The 21,277-nt window shown below is 42.3% G+C and overlaps 1 protein-coding gene across 4 annotated transcripts in view; it reads left to right on the top strand.

Moving 5' to 3' along the window:
• The window catches only part of PLEKHM3 (pleckstrin homology domain containing M3), a 223,424-nt gene that overhangs the window by 98,509 nt on the left and 103,638 nt on the right, over positions 1-21,277 (top strand). For all 4 annotated transcript variants that reach the window (XM_019975994.2, XM_070770990.1, XM_070771000.1 and 1 more), the window contains exon 6: positions 16,593-16,656. In XM_019975994.2, the coding sequence (XP_019831553.1) occupies positions 16,593-16,656 (64 nt within the window). The remainder of the gene's footprint in view (positions 1-16,592; positions 16,657-21,277) is intronic.

Genomic DNA, 21,277 nt, shown 5'->3' with positions numbered 1-21,277 from the left:
CCACTTAAAAGCCACCCCTGATGCTCTGTAACTGGAATCGGGCCCCTTCTTCTGCTACTCACTGTGTCTGGAGAGGGGTGAGCAAGAGGAAGTGGGTTGGAGAGCTAGTCTGGCACAGGGCCTGTGGTTTCTGGGTATGCGGTGCATACTTATCTGTGCATTTGTTGCATAAAAATGGGTGGAGCAAGAGGCTCCCTAAGACTTCCTGAGAGCAAAGAATAAGACGATGATTCCTACAGAGCTCTAGAAGAGGTGCTATAATTTTTTTGTTGTTGTCTTAATTTCTGTGTATTTATATAATCTCTGAGGTTACCAAGCTCTCCAACCTGGCACAGAGAAAAGTACACCAGTAGCAAGCAAGACTCATAGCTTTGGGAGGGGGGAGTTAAGAGCTTTTTTGGATTTATTTTAAAATATGACTGTTTAGTGAAATACGTCTAAGGTTTTCTGGGATGTCGATACTTCTTACAGCTGGACCATGCTTATTCATTCTGCCTTCTTCAGTGTCTATAAAAATAACCATTTAACAGAGGAGATTGCCCCCCTCATGCTAAAATGACTGTCACCAGAAGCCATCTCTTACCTGTCTTTCACTTTTATACAGAATCTGACTTTTTAAAAACAAAATCAGTCACCAGTACCTTCAGTGACAATAAGCTTGTTCAAAAGCAGGATACTGAAGGTTTCCTTTGTTTCACCTGGGGTACCACCTCTAGAGTGGGGTTGGGGAGTAGTTTAGACAGTGAGAAGGACCTGCTGGGCACAACTAACCATATAGATCCTTGATAGAAACTAAAAGAGGGGGGAGTTGATGAGCAACAAGGGAACCAAAATAGAGCAAGGGAATCCAGTTCTTATCTAGTCGTAAAAGGCATTCTCTCCCTGCCTGGGTTTTACCTCCATATAAAAGTTGCCATTAATCTCCAGCAAGTAGGCCCAACATGCTGAAGACCTGTCAGTGCTGTATAAACAGAATAAAGCAAACTGTTAATATTGCTGTCGTGAGGAACCTGGAAACAGACTGATTAATCGTATGGGCGCTAGACCGCCAGGGAGCCAACTTTGGTCATCGCCTTATTAGGGAAGTCGCAGTTGGCTTTTAGGCCTGTCATTACGATGACCGTTGGGTTTTTATCCTCACTGTTTTTGTTATTGTTGTGAAACGAACGCCTTGTTCTTGAACCCGAACTGCAAATCTTGACTGGCAGGGGTGATTAGTTTAGAAAAAGTCAGTGTCTTCCATGAAGTCTAAAATGTTTATAGTGCTGACAATTCACGGCCTCTGAGGACTCCCAGATGGCGACCCTGCTGGATCAGTTCAAGGTCTAGTTAACTTTTCACAAGAAGAATTATTTACAGTGTCCACATGTGGAGGTGCGTGAAGTACTCTGTGGAAAATCTTCGCACTGTCAGGATACATCCGGATGAGCAGCCGTTAAGGACATGTTCAGGAGAGACCCCGGGAAGAGCTGGGAAGGGCCTCCGGTCTGCATGCCGCGCTGAACACAGGAACGGTGGGATCCAAGCATAAATCAGAAGTCATAAATGGTCACCTCGGGACCAGGTTTGCCCTTAGACGTGTTTTGTTTGGCCTTTCAGGGATGGTCCCACCAGGTTTTAAAGTTGCAAAATAGTAGCAAATGTCTGACCGACTCAGTAGACATGAATTTGAGCAAACTCTGGGAGATAGTGAAGAAGAGCAAAGTCTGGTGTGCTGCAATCCATGGGGTCGCAAAGAGTGGGACATGACTTAGAGACTGAACAACAGCCAAAGCGAACCTTTAAATAATCAGGCCTCTTCATGCTCTCACAAAATAAAGCTCTCTGGTTTCTGTTAGGAAATCAGAAGCTCTGAGTACACAAGTCTTCCCTCATTCCTGGATGTAGCAATCAGCATTACGTATTAGACTCTCCACTTTGCCATAGTCTCTGCCCCTCCTGTTATCTCCCCAAACCCACTGACAATCGGTACATAATATGTTGCTGCCCTGCGTTTCTCATCCTCAGCCCATTTCACTTATTTGTGATGGTGAGATAATCATGATTTTATCAGTTAAAAAGTACTTTCCCATAAATATACTCTTTGGTCCTTACAACAGCCCTTCAAATGGGTAAGACATGGTATTTAGAAAGAATGGAAGGAACTATGACTCTGAGATGCTACGTGACTTGCCTGAGGTGACAGAGCTGGCAAGGAGCAGAGTTCACACTTGGAACCAGGCTTTCTGATGCTCAAATTGCTGCTGCTTTCCCAGGGGCATTTGCTGGTGGCAGTGATGTCCAGAAGTTTCTAGACTCTTCAGAGGAAGGAACCCCTTTTATTTCTCCTGAAGGCCTTCATTGAGGTTGTGTAGGAGAGTGTGAAGGCAGCGAGGTGGCAGACAGTAATGTCTCTTGTGTGGGAAGGTACGGTTGCCGTACTCACTGCCAGCGCTGGGCTTGGAGAGCAAGGCATGACTATTGGCTTAGCGCTAATGAGCACATTTTCCTCTCGGTTTGTGTTTCCCAGACCTTTCTGTTGCATAGTCCTGTAAATGTAGAGGTGTCTCTAGGGTTATCTTATCCATGTCTAAAATAAATATTACGATCTCTTTCTCACCATCATTTCATAAAAGAACGTAATAATGCAAAGAAAAAAAAAAGTGAACAGCAATCAAACAGCTTTTTAAAGTCAAATAGATTTAAAATTCAATCTACTATTCTTTTTTTTGTCTCATTTTGCCTTGGATTGCTGAAAAACATTGCCAGAGCAATACCAGTTGTTTGGACTAGCTTTTCAGAAATCCTGAATTAAGTCATATTTTTTCTTCTGAATGCTGAAGTGAAATTATCCAGTCCAAAGAAAGATATTACAGAAATCAATTGGTGGATGCCTGAGTGTTTCCCATTCTCTGTCATTAACAGATGATTGGGGTTTTGGGTGCCTGGTGAATGCAAAGTTCCTATTGTGATAAATATTTAAAACTAGTTTCTCTCCAACACTACTTGAAGCCACTAGGCAATGTTATGCCTGCCTTCCCAGTTACTTAGAGCACAATTGTGATGGTTCTGGGGGAACAGGTAGTCCTACTTATTTGTTAAGGTTAGTTCTTTGCTTAGACCATTCTAAACAATTTGACAGCTTAACTTAGGATAAGTCACCTTTTGCTGTCTTCAGTCTCACATTTTATTTGAAATTATATCCAGAATTAGTTATCACTGAAATACCAGCTTTATTGAACAGTGAGAAATTTCTATCATAAAAACCGGCATTTTTATTGACTTTGTCTAGCCTGCTGAGTGCCAGAAAAATATGAGCGAATGTGTATGTGTGTCTATCCTGTCAGACTGTCCTTGCCTCCTCTTCCTTCCAGCAAAATTCAGCAGCTTGCTCAGTTGCTCTTGCTTCAGTTGCTCTTAGCAACAGTCCCCAGAAATGTCATTTAATATACCAGATTTCCTTTCCCAATTCTTTGCTCCTTACCCCCAGGGAAAGCTGTCTGTCTGACTACTGAGTTCACTAGACAGGAAGCTTAGTCCAAAGGTTGAAACATCCTTTGGGTGTCCACTAGCATCTCAAACTTAATATGGTCAAAACTGAGACAGTAGCCCCTCCCCTACTCCTGTTGCAAACTGCTCCTGCTGCAGGGCCCCCCATCTGCCTTACTGGCACCTCCACCCATCCAGTTGTTCAGGCCAAACACCTTTCCCTCAGTTCTGAATCCAACCTACCAGCAAATCCTATCAGCGTCACCTTCAAAATATATCCACTCAAATTGAAATCATCATAAAACCATCACTTCCCCTGCTACCCTCAAGGTCCAAGCCACTGTCACTGTCCCCTGGATTATTGCGGTAACTGGTCTCCCCCTTCAGTCTGTTCTTAAGACTACAGTTAGAGTTAATGTGTACATTAGATGATGTCACCCCTGACTCAGACTACCTGATAGCTTCACCTCTCTTCACCCAAGTAAAAGCCAAGGACGAATATGGCTGGTTCCCCATCCCCTCTCTGCCCTCATCTCCCGATATGTGCCCCCTCCTTTACTCTGTTCCAGCCAGACCAGCCTTGTTTGGTCCTTGAGCACAGCACACAGGCTCCCACGTGAGTTTCTGTGCTTGTTTTCTTCTTCCCCAAGTAACTGCATAGCTGGCTTCCTTATCTCCCTTAGATCCATATGCGGTCATCATGTTCATGAGGCATCCTTGACCACTTTATTTGAAACTGCACCCAGCGCCCTCCCTGACACACGCACTTCATCTTTTTAGTCTCTGCTTATTACCACGTAATGTAGTGTTTTATATTGTCTGTCTCCCTCTCTGGTGCCACACATATGGCTGTGGAGGTCATGCTTTTCTCAGCCTGTATAGCCGTGCCCAGAGACCTGTGCTCTCCACACTAGATGTAAGCTACGAAAGGTCATGGCTTTTTATCTGTTTTGTGGTCTTAGGCCCTGCTGTATCTCCAGAGCCTTGAACCATGCTGTGTGTGTGTGACTGTGTGTGTTAGTCACCCAGGCATGTCTGGCTCTTTGCGACCCCATGAACTATAGCCTGCCAGGCTCCTCTGTCCATGGAATTTTCCATGCAAGAATACTGTAGTGGGTTGTCATTTCCTACTCCAGGTGATTTTCCCAACCCAGGGATCAAACCCAAGTCTCCTGCATGGCAGGTAGATTCTTTACCACTGAGCCAAGGCTTCCCAGGTGGTATCAGTGGCAAAAAATCTGCCTGCAAATGCAGAGATGCCAGAGACCTGGGTTCAATCCCTGGGTCAGGAAGATCCCTTGGGGAAGGAAATGGCTACCCACTCCAGTATTCTTGCTTAGAAAATTCCATGGACAGAGGAGCCTAGTGGGCTAGAGGTCATGGGGGTGTAAAAAGTTGGACATGACTTAGCAACTAAAAACCACCAACAGCAACCAATGTACATACTACTTTTAACCCAATCATTTTGCTTGGTATATTGTGAACATCTTTTTATGCCAGTAAATATTTGTCTAAAGCATCATGAATCACTGAGTGAAAATGGTATTTTGATACGTGAACATTCTGATGCACCCTCAATCTTAGAAGTATGTGAGGATATTATTCAGTGTACCCAACAAAAGACTGCATGAGCTGAAAGATCATTTCATAGCAACAACTCCTCATCTCCCTACCTCCCAGTAAGTCAGACATATTAGGTAGAGGGATTATCTGTTACAGAGAGAAAAGATTGCATGCTCTTGTGACTTGAATACATTTAATGTCTCTTCTGGCAGCCTCGTTCTTAAAACATAGTCTACACAGACTTGACTTGCTGTGTCTCTGAACTGAAAATGAGGAGTGTCTATAGCCAAAATCTAAGATCCAAACGTGCAACCAATCATTAGCCAAAATCTGGTTAATACTGAATTTTAGAAGGATGAGCCCATTTTAGCCACAATATTATCACTAAATTAGTCTCATTAAAGACCAGAGATTGTTAGCACTTCAAATTTATAAATAACACTTCTTTAAGCCTAGTAAATGAACACAGCTCTTTATGTTCTCTGTAAGATTTAATATTGGCTAGACTTTGTGGCTAGTTTTTGAGTTAGCTAGTTAAAAGTGTCTTTGGGGCTTTCCTCTCAACAGATTAGCTATGTGAATCTATCGAGACTCAAAACCTACTAAAACACAAAATGTTAGTTTGATAGTTTTTGAAAGCAGCCATTCTCAGTCTCCTTCAAGAATTCCTTTTCCCTTGAATGACTCGAAGAACCAAGGTTTTCAAGTCAGCTATGCCCCTCATCTCCTGAGCCCCTCTCCTCCCCTCATTTTTCTCCAGAGATGTCATTCAGCAAATCATGTATATATGTGCTAGTATCAGCACTCTAAAAAGGAGCTATAGACTGTCTGCAAAACCATCACTCAAAACTAAGACATTAATAAACTTTGAGAAAGGAGCTCTGGCAAGTTATATATTAATTTTACTATAATGTACGCAGAACTTTTTTTTATTGAGAAATCCATAGCAAGTTAAAAAGTGATTTTATCTTATTCTGAGATTAAATGAAATCTGTAGATTATAAAAAATCATTTTCTAAGAGATGACAAAAAAATAAAACTCATGGCAGAAAAAGTGTTATATTCTTGGAATTGTGGCATAACATAGGGATTTGAGTTAGGATCTATAATGTGATATAATTTGTCACTTTTATAATCAGACCCCGGAATAATAACAACCCAAATTACTTCCCAAGTATTTCTACTCCAGGGTTTAGATTGAAGAAACTTAGGCACAGTTTCTGAATGAACATGTAAAAGAGACCCTTTTTTCCCATACCTGTCTGCCAAGATATAATATCTGATGCAATCTTGCTATTTTTTCAACCAATGAGATTAGCAAAATGAAGTATCTAGAGAAATGATTGAAGCTTGTTTCTTCCACCTGGATGGCTATCGCAATATCTGCCTTTGATTTAAAATTGTTCTTCCATTAGCTAGGAGCATGGCTGGACATAAGAGTCCTGTCCATATCCAGTCTAATGTAACTATTTTGGGAACATTTGTAGCTCATATCAAGAACACCAAATTGCATCTCCCTGGGAATATTTCACCGTGCTTTTTGCTGATTTTGGTGTGGGTACTTGTGCCCTCCAAAGGAAAATTACTGCAACCCTTTCCATTCCATACAAATTACCTCACCTGGAGCACTGACTCTTGGAAAACACAGTAATACTTCATGAATGAATGGTTTTCCTTTCTAAATTACTTCTTATGCACTTCTACACATAATCTTCGTTTAGATCTTTATGGTTTAGAATCAGAATTGGAGATTTTCCCTTGGTGGTGTTGTCTTTTTTATTGTGTATATCTGTGTGTGTGTGTGTGTGTGTGTGTGTGTTTAAGAGAGAGAGAGTGATGGAGAGACAGACAGAGAGACATGTGGAAGAAGGGAGGGAGATGAGTCTGTTTTTTACTTATTTATTTTTAAAATATTTATTTATTTGGCTGCTCTGGGTCTTAGCTGTGGCATGTGGAATCTACTTCCTTGACTAGGGCTCAAACCCAGGCCCTTATATTGGGAAAGTGGAGTCTTAGCCATTGGACCACTAGGGAAGTTCTAACTTATTTATTTTTAACTGGAGGATAATTGTCTTACATTATTGTGTTGGTTTCTGCCATATAGCAACATGAATCAGCCATAGGTAAACATATGTCCCCTCCCTCTTGGACCTCCCACTCACCTGCCACCCCATCCCACCCCTCTAGGTTGTCACAGAGTGCCAGTTTTGAGCTCCCTGCATTATACAGCAAATTTTCACTGGCTATCTGATTTTATATGTGGTAATGTATATGTTTCAATGCTGCTGTCCCCATTCATCTCACCTGCTCCTTCCCCTCACCCTGTGTGAGATGAGTCTTTAAAGCATATCTGTTACATGTGTTAAGATATTTTCATTTTAATCATTGGGTTTTTAATGCCAGTTATGCAGCTCAAAGAACTGAGCTTTAGGGATATGGCGATATTACTAAATCTATTAAATCCTGCAAAGGGTGTGCCTACTTCAGGGCCTGACTTAGTCCCTTTTCTTTCATGAGCATCAGGGCTCAGTGGAAACTGAGTTTAAGTCCTCAGAAATTAGTCAGGTTAAATGAGTCTTGATGTGTTTGACTCAGTGTCCTGGTACAAAATAGAAGAGGACTCCCAACTTGTTTTATATAGACTGCCTTTGATTTCATAGGCCATTATTTCTGCATTTTTAACCCCAAGTGCCACCTATATAATATAAGAGATCTGAATCATTCATGACCTTTTTTCCCTTTTAATCTTTTCTCACTTTTCTCATCGGAACGATCTGTAAGTGAAGCCTGACTTACCTGCTCAGTATGTCAGGAAATTCTAAAGGTGATAAAATAAAAGTAGTTGGCACGAGAAACAGTTGGGCTGGTTGGTTTTCATGATCCTTCAGCAGGTTTCTTCATTGTCCTTTGGTATCAGAGAACTTTACAGTGCCACCTGCCAGTGATGCAGTTTTCCCTCAGCCGGTGAGTGAGGCGTGGCGTTGACTCTCCTTATGGTGTTTGTCCTCTGGCTCTGGTGTCAGGACCATTACACTGGCATAAGCAGGGCCGTCCTCATGCTTAGCCTGCTGGTGAAATGCTGTCTGACCTGATGATGACTAGGCCTGCAGTACAGCGAGATCACTTTGCACAGAAAACCCTAAACACAGCTTCCTCACCAGAAAGCAAAGGCAGCACCCTCCTGCAGCAAAGAGGCCGTTTACCAAAGCACTGCCAAGTCAGACAGCCTTCAGTTGATTTGTAGCTTTCCGTTCCTAGGATGTTGAAGTCTGAAGGGAACATTGGGGAAATTAGTAATTATGTTTTACATAAAGTCTTAGTAGAAACTTGAAGCATTTCAGTAAAGAAAAGAGTGTGTGTATGTACATGCACCCTCACACATGGCGAACATTCATTTGCAAGAGCTCCCAGTGGGGTCCATGTCCCATTTCCTCTAGGCCTTTCCAGGCTCAGGCTCTGTCATCTTTCCCACTTTTCTTTCCGTAGCTCCTGATTCTGCACTGGCTTCTTCAATATTAGCACGTGAATATGCCCAAGTGGCTTCCATCTCTAAGAAAAGAATCCTTTCTTAGTCCTGCATCCTTCTGTAGCTATGGCCCAGTTTCTCTCCTTTAAAGTGAGTTTCTTAAAAGAGTAATCCACAGCCCTTCGCCCCTCTGCAGTCTGGTGTCTTCTTCCTCTCGAGGTCACTAATGAATTCCATTTTGCCAAATCCAGCAGGCACTTTTCAGGCCTTGTGAGTGTCTTTCCCGGGTTATTTGACCTCTCCGGGCCTCTGATGCCGTTGACCTTTTTTGTCCTTAAAATTCTCTCTCCTCCTTTGGCTTCCTGGATGTTGGCTCTTCTGCCTTTTCTCCTATCAGACTGCTCCTTTGCAGCTTTCTTCCTGCAGCGGTTCTTGGAACTGCTCTGCCGGCATGCAGTCTTTTCTGTTGCTCTATTGTGTGCTGTCCTGGGTTGCTCCTCATTTTCATGTCTTCACCTGTAGGCGCACAGCTCTCCTCTCTGAATACATGGATGACTCCACTTGGACATTCCACAGACAGTTCCAGACCTCTTCCCCGACAACTGAGCTTCCCTTTCTCCTCATGGGCAACTCCTCTTCTGTAGCCCCTGTGTCAGTGAATGGAATTTGCATTTACCACGAGCAGTGCCAGGCTCCTTCCTGGCTTCCGTTTCCTGGTAGTCTTCATGGCACGTGGATGGTACTGCAGAAATCTGTCTGTGGTAGGCTCCCTTTCTCTCCAACCCAAGGGCAACCATCTAAATTCTGTTCAGGGTCCCATCATTTCTCAGCTAGTTTACCCCAAAATTGTCCCATCTCTTTAGTCTATCTCCCCTTCTGCTCTCAATGAACTTTTATATGCACAAAGAATGAGTTTGAGCAAACTCCAGGAGATAGTGAAGGACAGGGAAGGCGGGTGTGCTGCAGTCCATGGGGTCAGATGCAACTTGGTGCCACCAGCAACAAGGCAGGCACAAATCTAATGCTGTCTTCCTCTTGTTTGAGGCACTCCTGTGGCACTCATCTCTCTGAGGGTAGGCTGTTCTCCAGGCATCTAAGCTCTCTCATGTCCGGCTACACACTTTCCAAGCTCACACCTTGCAGTACCCTGGTTCCCAGCATGGGTACATACACACATGTACACATACAGAGCTTGTTCCCTGAAAGAATTATGCTTGTCCTGGCCTCTCTGCTCTTACCCACGCTGCCCCCTCTACCTGGAATACCTGCCCTTCCACTCCTTCATGTGGGTTCTGACATGTTGGTTCTGAGGCTTTTCCTGAACAGGCGTCCTGCAGGCTCCCTCACCCATGCACTCCATGATAGAGCTGGAGTTACTTGCTTACTTGTCTGTTTATCTCACTTATTTATAGGTATTAGGGGGAAGAAACTGTTCTCCAAATTTCCTGTCCCATGTGTACCAGCACCTGCTTATTACAGTGAAAATGTGTGCTGATTTTAGATTCTTCACCATGGTGGCAAGTCACAGAGGTCACAGAACTGGACTTCATTTGCATTGAATTCTTGCACCATATGGTGATCACAAGTTGTTTTCTGACCAAAAAACTTCAATAACCATTCATTCTTTATTAAGCACACAAATAGTAAAATTATAAAATCAGTGCTGCCACGCTCTCAAGGAGGTGCCAAACTTTGCCTCCTACACGTGAGCAGCTTCCCTGGCTTTCCCTGAAGTGGCTGTGTGCCCTGCAGAGCCCTGTAATGCTCCCCAAGCACACCTTGGGCCTGCGACTTCTCCACCAGCTCTTCCATAACTTACCCTGGAAGGCCCCACTTGTTCCATCCATTCCCTAAAGAGCTCCCACAAGCTGGGCAACCGTGTACACCGAAGCCACCATGGGGGGAAGCCCTTGGCGTCCCCCAAACAGGAAGTTGCCCTTGCCTTTCCTGGGCTTGGATTTCATGTGCTTATTTGCCCTGCACTTCCCCTGTGGACATCAGCCTAAAGAAAATATTCCAGGAAAGACAAACACTGTGTGATATCGCTTATGTGTGGAATCTAAAAAAATACAGCAAACTAGTGAATATAACAAAGAAGCAGCAGACCCGCAGATACAGAGAATGAACTCATGGTTACCATTTCGGGAGGGGGGCAACAATATTGGAGAATGGGAGATACAAACTATCAGATGTAAGACAGGCTCCAGGATGTATTGTACAACATGGGGAATATAGCCAGTATTTTGCAATAACTGTATCGTTCCAATTTTAGTATATGTGCCGCCAAAGCAAGCACTGCAATAACTGTAAATGGAAGGTAAGCTTTACAAACTGAATAAAAATTTTAAAAAAGAAGATATTCAGAGAATGCTCTTACCAGTTCAGTCTGCCTTAAAGACACGAGCAATGAGAAAGAGGAACAAGCTGATGGGGTTACCTGAGCCCACCTTTGAAACCCTTCTCCCCTCTAAGCAGAAAAGCAAGTCCCTCCCTTTAAATAAATCTTTTTCTTCTTTTATGTACATTAAAAAGTGTTTATTTACATTAAAGAGACATATTTAAATGCCACGCTATCTTCCCTCTCAGGAAATTTATTCTCATATTTGACTTCAATGCTTTCTTGATATAATTTCCATCCTCATGGAGAAGAAAAGCTGACTGGCATTATCTGTCTTAAAAGTCTATATTTTTTATGGCCACCACTAAATCTCTTGGACACAACATCTCCTCCAAACACAATATACACAATATGTGTATATTGCATTTTCCAGTTCTTTGTGTCATTAGGACCGAACTCTTGTAAATTATTAGTATTAGACACTGAAGAGTGCCAAAGAGGAGACAGAAAATATGGTGCTTCTGGAAGGGCTGAGAATTTCTTCCAGAGGGAAAGAGAAAATAAATATGTGAAATATATTTACACACAGAAACAACACATAGCTGACTTTAGCTGTATATAGATCATGGTCACACGCTAGTAAAGTAATGCTCAAAATTCTCCAAGCCAGGCTTCAGCAATATATGAACCGTGAACTTCCTGATGTTCAAGCTGGTTTTAGAAAAGGCAGAGGAACCAGAGATCAAATTGCCAACATCCACTGGATCATGGAAAAAGCAAGAGAGTTCCAGAAAAACATCTATTTCTGCTTTATTGACTATGCCAAAGCCTTTGACTGTGTGGATCACAATAAACTGGAAAATTCTTCAAGACATGGGAATACCAGATGCCTCTTGAGAAATATGTATGCAGGTCAGGAAGCAACAGTTAGAATTGGACATGGAACAACAGACTGGTTCCAAATAGGAAAAGGAGTTCGTCAAGGCTGTATATTGTCACCCTGCTTATTTAACTTATATGCAGAGTACATCATGAGAAACGCTGGACTAGAAGAAACACAGCTGGAATCAAGGTTGCTGGGAGAAATATCAACAACCTCAGATATGCAGATGACACCACCCTTATGGCAGAAAGTGAAGAGGAACTCAAAAGCCTCTTGATGAAAGTGAAAGTGGAGAGTGAAAAAGTTGGCTTAAAGCTCAACGTTCAGAAAACAAAGATCATGGCATCCGGTCCCATCACTTCATGGGAAATAGATGGGGAAACAGTGGAAACAGTGTCAGACTTTATTTTTCTGGGCTCCAAAATCACTGCAGATGGTGACTGCAGCCATAAAACTGAAAGACGCTTACTCCTTGGAAGGAAAGTTATGACCAACCTAGATAGCATATTCAAAAGCAGAGACATTACTTTGCCAACAAAGGTTCGTCTAGTCAAGGCTATGGTTTTTCCTGTGGTCATGTATGGATGTGAGAGTTGGACTGTGAAGAAGGCTGAGCGCCGAAGAATTGATGCTTTTGAACTGTGGTGTTGGAGAAGACTCTTGAGAGTCCCTTGGACTGCAAGGAGATCCAACCAGTCCGTTCTGAAGGAGATCAGCCCTGGGATTTCTTTGGAGGGAATGATGCTGAAGCTGAAACTCCAGTACTTTGGCCACCTCATGCGAAGAGTTGACTCATTGGAAAAGACTCTGATGCTGGGAGGGATTGGGGGCCGGAGGAGAAGGGGACGACAGAGGATGAGATGGCTGGATGGCATCACTGACTCTATGGACATGAGTCTGAGTGAACTCCAGGAGTTGGTGATGGACAGGGAGGCCTGGCGTGCTGCGATTCATGGAGTCGCAAAGAGTCGGACACGACTGAGCGACTGAACTGAACTGAACTGAACTGAAAGGAGTATGAGAGATGACTGTGCCCAAAGTTGGTTAGTTATTGTGAGAAGAATGAGCAGTGTTTGAAGGCAATGAGGATCCACCTGGAGTGGAGAAAGTAGAAATCCTCTTTGTTGCTCATCAGCTGTGTTCATTGAATGTATCCATCTCCAGCCCTTAGCACAACACTGGCTCATTTCAGGCACTGAGTACTGTTTGTTGACTGGATCACCGACTGACTGTAGTACCCCAGTAAGGGTAAACCAGTGTGATTCCACTTGTAAATCTGTAATTAATTCTTATATCCTGTATACTCTCAGTTGTGGAAGTTTAAGGATTTTAGAGAAGAACTTTAAGTAGCAAAACATTAACGATATGCTCCCCTGCTAGGGTTCATTTCAGTCACCTTCCTTCTAACATTTTCTCCAGCTGACCTTCACGTGTTCAAACCAACAGAAAAGGCAGGAGCTCACCTTGAAATGATTTTCCAGCCTACTTGTTTGGTTCACTCTGTCTCTTTTTCTTAGCTCTGCTGGCACATTGCTTTCATTTTATTTAAGAGACTTCATTACGAAGCAGTTGCCTCTGAAAAAGATAATTCCTCCTATTCAACCACACTCAAACATCCTTTGTCCCCATATTAGATGACCATATTCTGCTGCCCTAGTGACCCCACAGAAAGACTGAATCCTAGGCTTGCTTCTCTGCACGTATGTTTGGGTCTCAACTTGCCAGTGTTTATATATATTTAAAAATATCTAAATGTAATCTTGTATTCTGGATTAGGCCCTTGGGGAGAAAAAGGACATTAGTGAAACAATTGGTGAAATCTGAATGAGTTCTAATTTACATAATTGTTCATTTCTTCATTTTATCAATGAACCATGGCTCATGATTGTGTAAGATTAGGGGAAGCCAGGTAATAGGTATAAGATCACAAACATTTCACAAAGGGAGGATGTATTGGGAAATCAAGTACATGTGAACATCCTGGTTCTTTTCAAAGCAGTTTTTCAAGCATGAGAAAAATTGCAGACTACCAAAGTGTACTTCAGATACTTCTAGGCTTTGTAAGATAGACAAAATAAAACAACCCCTGTTCATGCCAAGCCTCCTCCTACTCGGTTTCCTCGGAGGTCCATTCCCCACCCCATCCCCAAAGCTTCTGTGCTGATGTCAGAAGTGCCCCTGGCTCTCCCACGTCTCTCAACCCCACATCCCTGAGGGCCACACTTGCTGTCCCCCACACGAGCACTTGCTGTCCAGCACAGATAAATCTCAGTGCTTTATCCCGTCCCCGAGCAGCCTGCCCTGTGTTGGCCAGTGACATCACCATCCTGACATCCCAGCTAAGAATTTCAGAATCACCTTCAGTTCCTTTCTCCTTTTTCACCCATTCCAAGTGTTGTCAGCCCTCCCAAAGGGTCTCTTCTGTCTATGTACTCACCCATTTCCTTTCGCCGTGTGGTTACCCTAGGCCACAGGTACCTGGTCAGGACTGTCCCTAATTGCAGTCTTGCCAGCCTCCCCACTGCCTTCAGGAAGTGGGCATGACCCAGCACATCAGTGTCAGTATCCTTCTTTTAAAAAATAACAATTGGTCTCTATTGCTGCTGGCCTAAACAGTAATAAACACCTACCTGGAAGAGAGATGTATTATACAGCTATATTAGACAGTCAGTTCATACCCACGTCTCTCCTTTTTCCATCCTTATCTCCAGGAAAGTAGAGAAAGCACAGACCTTTGGAGTCAGAAAGTCCTGGCCTTGAAGCCCAACTCTTTGACCCTGGACAAATTAGTCTTTGCCTCTGAGCCTCAGTTTCCTCTTATGTAAAATGGAGGTGGTACCTACCACATGGGGCTGTTGTGAGAACTAAAATGAGATGTTTATTGAGGGCCACACCCAAAGCAGGCTCTTCTCATTGTTAACCCTGTAGGGGTCCTGAGGAACAGGTCTCTTGATGATCTCTGTACCCTATGAGTGTGAATTGAAAATGGAAGTTGGTCATGTCTCACGAGCCCTCCTGGGCCCGTGGTCTACCTTTTACAACAGGGGCCTCTCAGTAGGAAAGCTTCATCCCTCATGGAGGGACTGAGCACTTTGCCTCCACCCTTCCCAGCTGGGCAGGGACTGTGTGCTGCTTCCTGTCATGTGTGCAGCCCCGAACCATTAGAGGTGAAGGGATCCCGGCCTCAGGAAGTGAATTCTGTTCTTCAGAGTACAAGGACCGTGTCACTCAATGGTCTGTTCTCACTCTGTGGATGAAACAGGGATTTTCAGCAGAATTCTTCAGAAGCTATCATTCTTCCCAGGAGAAAGCCAAACTATTAATACAAAATGCTTATCGGGGGCCTCCCTGCCGGGGACTTTTTCTCATTGATTCAATGCCCTTTCTTTCTTCAGTGGCCTAGTACAGTAGTTGGCACATATCTGTGCTTAATCAGAATTGAATGAATAGAAAGATGAATGGAAGGATGAAGGATTTAATCTCTAGGATTTGTCCAGTAATGCACACTTAATTGAAAGACTGAATAATGAATTCCCCAATGAGCTAGGTATTAGACCAGTGATTCTAAACCTTGGCTGCTCTAATCACCAGGAGAGTTTTTGTTTTAAGACTGATTTCTGGGTTCTACTGATTCCTATGCCCTATTATTTTCTAAAAGCTCCCAAATAATTCTAATAGACAGCCAAGGTGGGCACCTACCATGCTGGACCAATCTAAAAGTATGTACCCTGTGCATAGCTCTTACATCCAGTCACCATATTGTAATTAACGGTTTATGATCTTTCCCTTACTTGACTTTATGCTCCTTGAACTCTGATACTGGGATTGTCTCGTTCATAACTGTCTTCCAGTGCCTGGCACAGTGCTTGACATATAGTAGATCATCACTAATGTTCGTTAAGTTGAGATCGTTTCTTTCACTTGGGTGGTTCTATGCAATTTTCTTGTATCCTAAGGCAAAGACAGAAAATGCTAACACTGTGAGTTTTGTTTTATGTGAGTGTGTGTGTGTGTGTGTGTGTGTGTGAGTGTGTGGTGTTTTGTAGCCATCTATTATATGAGTGTGTGTGTGTGTGTGTGTGTGTGTGTGTGTGTGTGAGTGTGTGTGTGTGTGTGTGAGTGTGTGGTGTTTTGTAGCCATCTATGCTTGGTATCTATATACTTGTCCCTAATTCTTTTTTTTTTTTTCATGTTCACTCACTGTCACTTTTCCAGATTCTATGAACTGACAGCATCCAAAGATATTGGACTTTGTCAGGGAGCCTCAACTTGAAATATTTTGTCCTATTATTTCCATCCATACCTGGTCTCCAAAGCTCATCCCTATATACATAAGAGGATAGTTCATTAATGTGAGGTCTGGCACCACCATCCTCATTAATGAAAGCCACAGGAGCCTCTAGAAAAAGACACACAGGTTGCTACTCTCGTTGATTTTCTCAACTCCACAATCTATTCATTTAGACATAGAATAATAGATCTGGAAAGATATTTAAGATACCGAGTTCAGTCATCTTCATTAAACTATGAAGAATCTGAAGCTACATGGGTTTTAGGACTTGCCTGAGATGACACACCTTTCAAGGGCACAGCTGGTGCGAGAAACCTGGCGCTCTGGTCCTCAGGCCTGGACCACTGCACTGTACTCCGAGTATCTTGGAGTACATCAGAAATCAAAGATCACACTTTTACTTCCTCTTTGGTATCTGTGTTAGAAAGAAAAATACCTGGAAAAGGTATTATAGGTTTCTCAGAGGATGTGGGGAGGAGGAGTCATTAGGTGGAAAGGGATTCTTGAATGAGAACTTAGAAACTTCTCAGAAAAAAGTGTTTTGTGACAGTACCTCAATTTGTGTTTCTGTCCTTGTTTTCAGAATTTTCCCCAGAGAATACCTCCTTCAACAGATCCACCTGTATTCCCTTGCTGATCTGCAGCAGGTAAGCACTTCATGGGGCCATTTCATGTCTGTTTTCTCCCCAGGGATGTGTTTTTGTTGCTTATGTTCTTGGTACTGAATTCTGTCATCATTAGTATAGTTATATTCACAAGCCCAGATAAGTATTTTCTATTCAGAGTGAGAAAGCTTAATGTAAAAAGATATTATAGGACAATAAGAAATGCTGGCTAGGATTTAGAGAAACTGGAGCTCTCGTACACTTGCTGGTAGGAAGGGCAAGTGGTGCAGCCCCTCAGGAAAATGGCTGGGCAGTCCCTTAAAAAGTTAAATGTAGAGTTTCCCTGTGACCCAGCCATTCCACTCCTAGGCACATACCCTAGAGAAGTGAAAACATTTGTCCACATAAAAACTTGTAAGGGAGTGTTCAAACATCATTATTCATGATAGCTAAAAAGTGGCAACAACTTGAGTGTTCATTAGCTAATGAATGGATAAACAAAATGTTGTATATCCACTTAAAGCAATAGTATTTGGACATAAAAAGGAATGAAGGGTACAACATGGACGAGCCTTAAGAGCATCATGCTGAAAGAAGCCAGACAGAAAAGAATAGATATTTATGGTCCTTATTTTATGTAGTCTTTTCTTAGAATGTCCAAAATAGGCCAGTCCTTAGAGACAAAGAAGGTGAGTGATTGCCAGTGCCCAGGACAAGCCATGGGGTAAGGAGTGGCTGCTGATGGTGTGGGGCTTTCTTTGGGGATGATAAAAATGTTCTGGAATTATTTGTGATGGTTGCACAACTTTGTAACTGTACTAAAAGCTAGTGAATTGTATACTTCAAAAGAGTGAATTTTATGATAGGTGAATTGAATCAGTAAAAAAAATTGTACAAGGAAAAAAGACATCAAGGACAATGAATATATTAAACTCTGACTTGTGTTCAAGCCAAACAGTTCGATGATGTTACATTAAAAAAAAAAAACAACAGAACAGAGCATGTAGGAGTGAAAATCATCTTTTTATACTTTTATTAGAATACATATATCCTTTCAATGATTGACCAAGTTAATAGCCAGGAAGAAAACCAACCCAAAGTTCTGAATATGTTAGGCTTTGCTTAATCATTTAAATTAACAGCTCATTCTCTAACATGTTTTCAGATGCTACATGAAAGCATTGCTTTCTTTTCCATATTTCCTGGATTCTTTCAAGAGTCAATTAAATAATAATAATCAGTTCAGTTCAGTCACTCAGTCATGTCTGACTCTTTGCAACCTCATGGACTGCAGCACACCAGGACTCCCTGTCCATCACCAACTCCTGAAGTTTACCCAAACTCATGTCCATTGAGATGGTGATGCCATCCATCTCATCCTCTGTAGTCCCCTTCTCCTCCCATCTTCAATCTTTTCCAGCATCAGGGTCTTTTCAAATGAGTCAGCTTTTTGCATCACGTGGCCAAAGGATTGGAGTTTCAGCTTCAACATCAGTCCTTCCAATGAACACTCAGGACTGATTTCCTTTAGGATGGACTGGTTGGATCTCCTTGCAGTCCAAGGGACTCTTAAGACTCTTCTCCAACACCACAGTTCAAAAGCATCAATTCTTCGGCACTCAGCTTTCTTCACAGTCCAACTCTCACATCCATACATGACCACTGGAAAAACCATAGCCTTGACTAGATGGACCTTTGTTGGTAAAGTAATGTCTATGCTTTTTAATATGCTGTCTAGGTTGGTCATAACTTTCCTTCCAAGGACTAAGCATCTTTTAATTTCATGGCTGTAGTCATGATCTACAGTGATTTTGGAGCCCAAAAAAATAAGCCTGCCACTGTTCCCACTGTTTCCCCATCTATTTCCCATGAAGTGATGGGACCAGATGTAATGATCTTAGTTTTCTGAATGTTGAGCTTTAAGCCGACTTTTTCACTCTCCTCTTTCACTTTCATCAAGAGGCTTTTTAGTTCTTCTTTACTTTCTGCCATAAGGGTGGTGTCATCTGCATATCTGAGGTTATTGAGATTTCTCCTGGCAATCTTGACTCCAGCTTGTGCTTCTTCCAGCCCAGCATTTCTCATGATGTACTCTGCATAGAAGTTAAATAAGCAGGGTGACAATATACAGCCTTGATGTACTCCTTTTCCTATTTGGAACCAGTCTGTTATTCCATGTCCAATTCTAACTGTTGCTTCCTGATCTGCATACAGGTTTCTCAAGAGGCAGGTCAGGTGGTCTGATATTCCCATGTCTTGAAGAATTTTCCACAGTTTATTGTGATCCACACAGTCAAAGGCTTTGGCATAGTCAATAAATCAGAAATAGATGTTTTTCTGGAACTCTCTTGCTTTTTCCATGATCCAGCGGATGTTGGCAATTTGATCTCTGGTTCCTCTGTCTTCTCTAAAACCAGCTTGAACATCTGGAAGATCACAGTTCATGTATGGTTGAAGCCTGGCTTGGAGAATTTTGAGTGTTACTTTACTAGCGTGTGAGATGAGTGCAATTGTGTGGTAGTTTGAGCATTCTTTGGCATTGCCTTTCTTTGGGATTGGGATGAAAACTGACCTTTTCCAGTCCTGTGGCCACTGCTGAGTTTTCCAAATTTGCTGGCATATTGAGTGCAGCACTTTCACAGCATCATCTTTCAGGATTTGAAATAGCTCAACTGGAATTCCGTCACCTCTACTAGCTTTGTTCTTAGTGATCCTTTCTAAGGCCCACTTGACTTCACACTCCAGGATGTCTGGCTCTAGGTGAGTGATCACACCATCATGATTATCTTGGTTGTGAAGATCTTTTTTGTACAGTTTCTGTGTATTCTTGCCACTTCTTCTTAATATCTTCTGCTTCTGTTAGGTCCATCCGATTTCTGTCCTTTATTGAGCCCATCTTTGCATGAATGTTCCCTTGGTATCTCTAATTTTCTTGAAGAGATCTCTAGCCTTTCCCATTCTATTGTTTTCCTCTGTTTCTTTGCACTGATCACTGAGGAAGGCTTTTTTATCTCTTCTTGCTATTCTTTGGAACTCTTCATTCAAATGGATATATTTTTCCTTTTCTCCTTTGCTTTTCACTTCTCTTCTTTTCACAGCTATTTGTAAGGCCTCCTCAGACAGCCATTTTGCCTTTTTGCATTTCTTTTTATTGGGGATGGTCTTGATCCCTGTCTCCTTGTCACAAAGCTCTGTCCATAGTTCATCAGGCACTCTATCTGTCAGACCTAGGCCCTTAAATCTATTTCTCACTTGTACTGTATAATCATAAGGGATTTGATTTAGGTCATACCTGAATGGTCTAGTGGTTTTCCCTACTTTCTTCAATTTAAGTCTGAATTTGGCAATAAGGAGCTCATGATCTGAGCCACAGTCAGCTCCCGGTCTATTATGTAATAATAATAGTAGTAGTAATTGTGACAACTTTCAGAACATATCAAACTGCTGTGATTCGGTTCTTTTCTTTGTTGTTTTGCCCTGAAGAAAGAAGGTCAACTTAATCTGTGTTTAGATCCTTCACTCATTTTCAAGACTGAAAAAATAAATAAAACCTTGAGAAGTAATTTCACCTCAAGGATTTTATGTTGTGTGGTTTTTTTTTTTTTGGCTCCCCCAGAGGCAGGCAACTTATTTTAAATGGTAGGAATGGTTTTAGAGTGTTTATTAGAGAGGGCTGAGTGAACACTAGGGTTTTGATTTTCACTTGTGCATCCAACTTAAAATCTGTTTGCACCTACCAGCTCTCTCCACCCCTTCAGTCCTGCTGCCCTTTACCACGTAATCAAACAGTGATCTGCTGGATGGTATGGAAAGAGATGCAGTTTTAATTGTGATTGCCCAGTGGTATTCACGGGGAGGAATTGGTTACAAGACCCAGTGTACACCTATGTATTTCTAGGATCAGGATCAGTGATCTAAGGACCCAGACTCTTAGCACTGGAGAAGTGAGTTTAAAGGCACAGGTGGTGTATTCTGTAAAGGTGGTTTGAAATAGAATGGGTAGGCTCCAGAGTGAGTACTTTTTGAGGAAGCCTTTCAAAAACAAGTTATGATACCAGATGAAGAGAAAGAATCAGTAATTCCATATTCATTTTAGGGTGTCAAAGTAGTGTAGCTATTTGGCATAATAAAGCCTTCTCTTTTAAAAAGCTCTCTTATACCCTGCTGTCTTTTTTCTTTTTGTTCCCCCTTGTAATAATCAAACCATACAATGCCAAGCAGCTTACCTAAATCAGTGGCAGCTGTATTCTTGGTGGGCGAGACCATTAGCCTCAGAGCCCCATAAGCAGCTTAATCAGTTTCAGCCTCCATCGTAAAGCAATAGAGGCAATCTACAGCTTATCAAACTCCCTGTAGGCGGGGGTGGCCAGAGCTCCATGCGTCCATTTACTCCACAGTTCTCTCTAACCTGGTTCTTTGTGCCTGGCTTTAAGATCTCCAAATCTATCATATTGAGAGGAAGTTTAATTCAATTACTTTTTCTGCCTGAGGTGGGTTAAATTGGATTTAGCTTTTGATCTATTTACATCTAGGCTATCAGTACTGAAGGAAACCTCTGCCCCATCTTCCCTTGGTTTCAGAGTAAATTTCTGGTCTGTTTTCTGAATCTGAACTGTTCTTGCAAATTGATAAGTGAACACAAGAATGGGGAAAAATACTATTG

The sequence above is a fragment of the Bos indicus genome, chromosome 2, assembly GCF_029378745.1.
Source record: "Bos indicus isolate NIAB-ARS_2022 breed Sahiwal x Tharparkar chromosome 2, NIAB-ARS_B.indTharparkar_mat_pri_1.0, whole genome shotgun sequence".
NCBI lineage: Eukaryota > Metazoa > Chordata > Mammalia > Artiodactyla > Bovidae > Bos > Bos indicus.
This window is presented reverse-complemented; position numbering and strand designations above follow the sequence as displayed.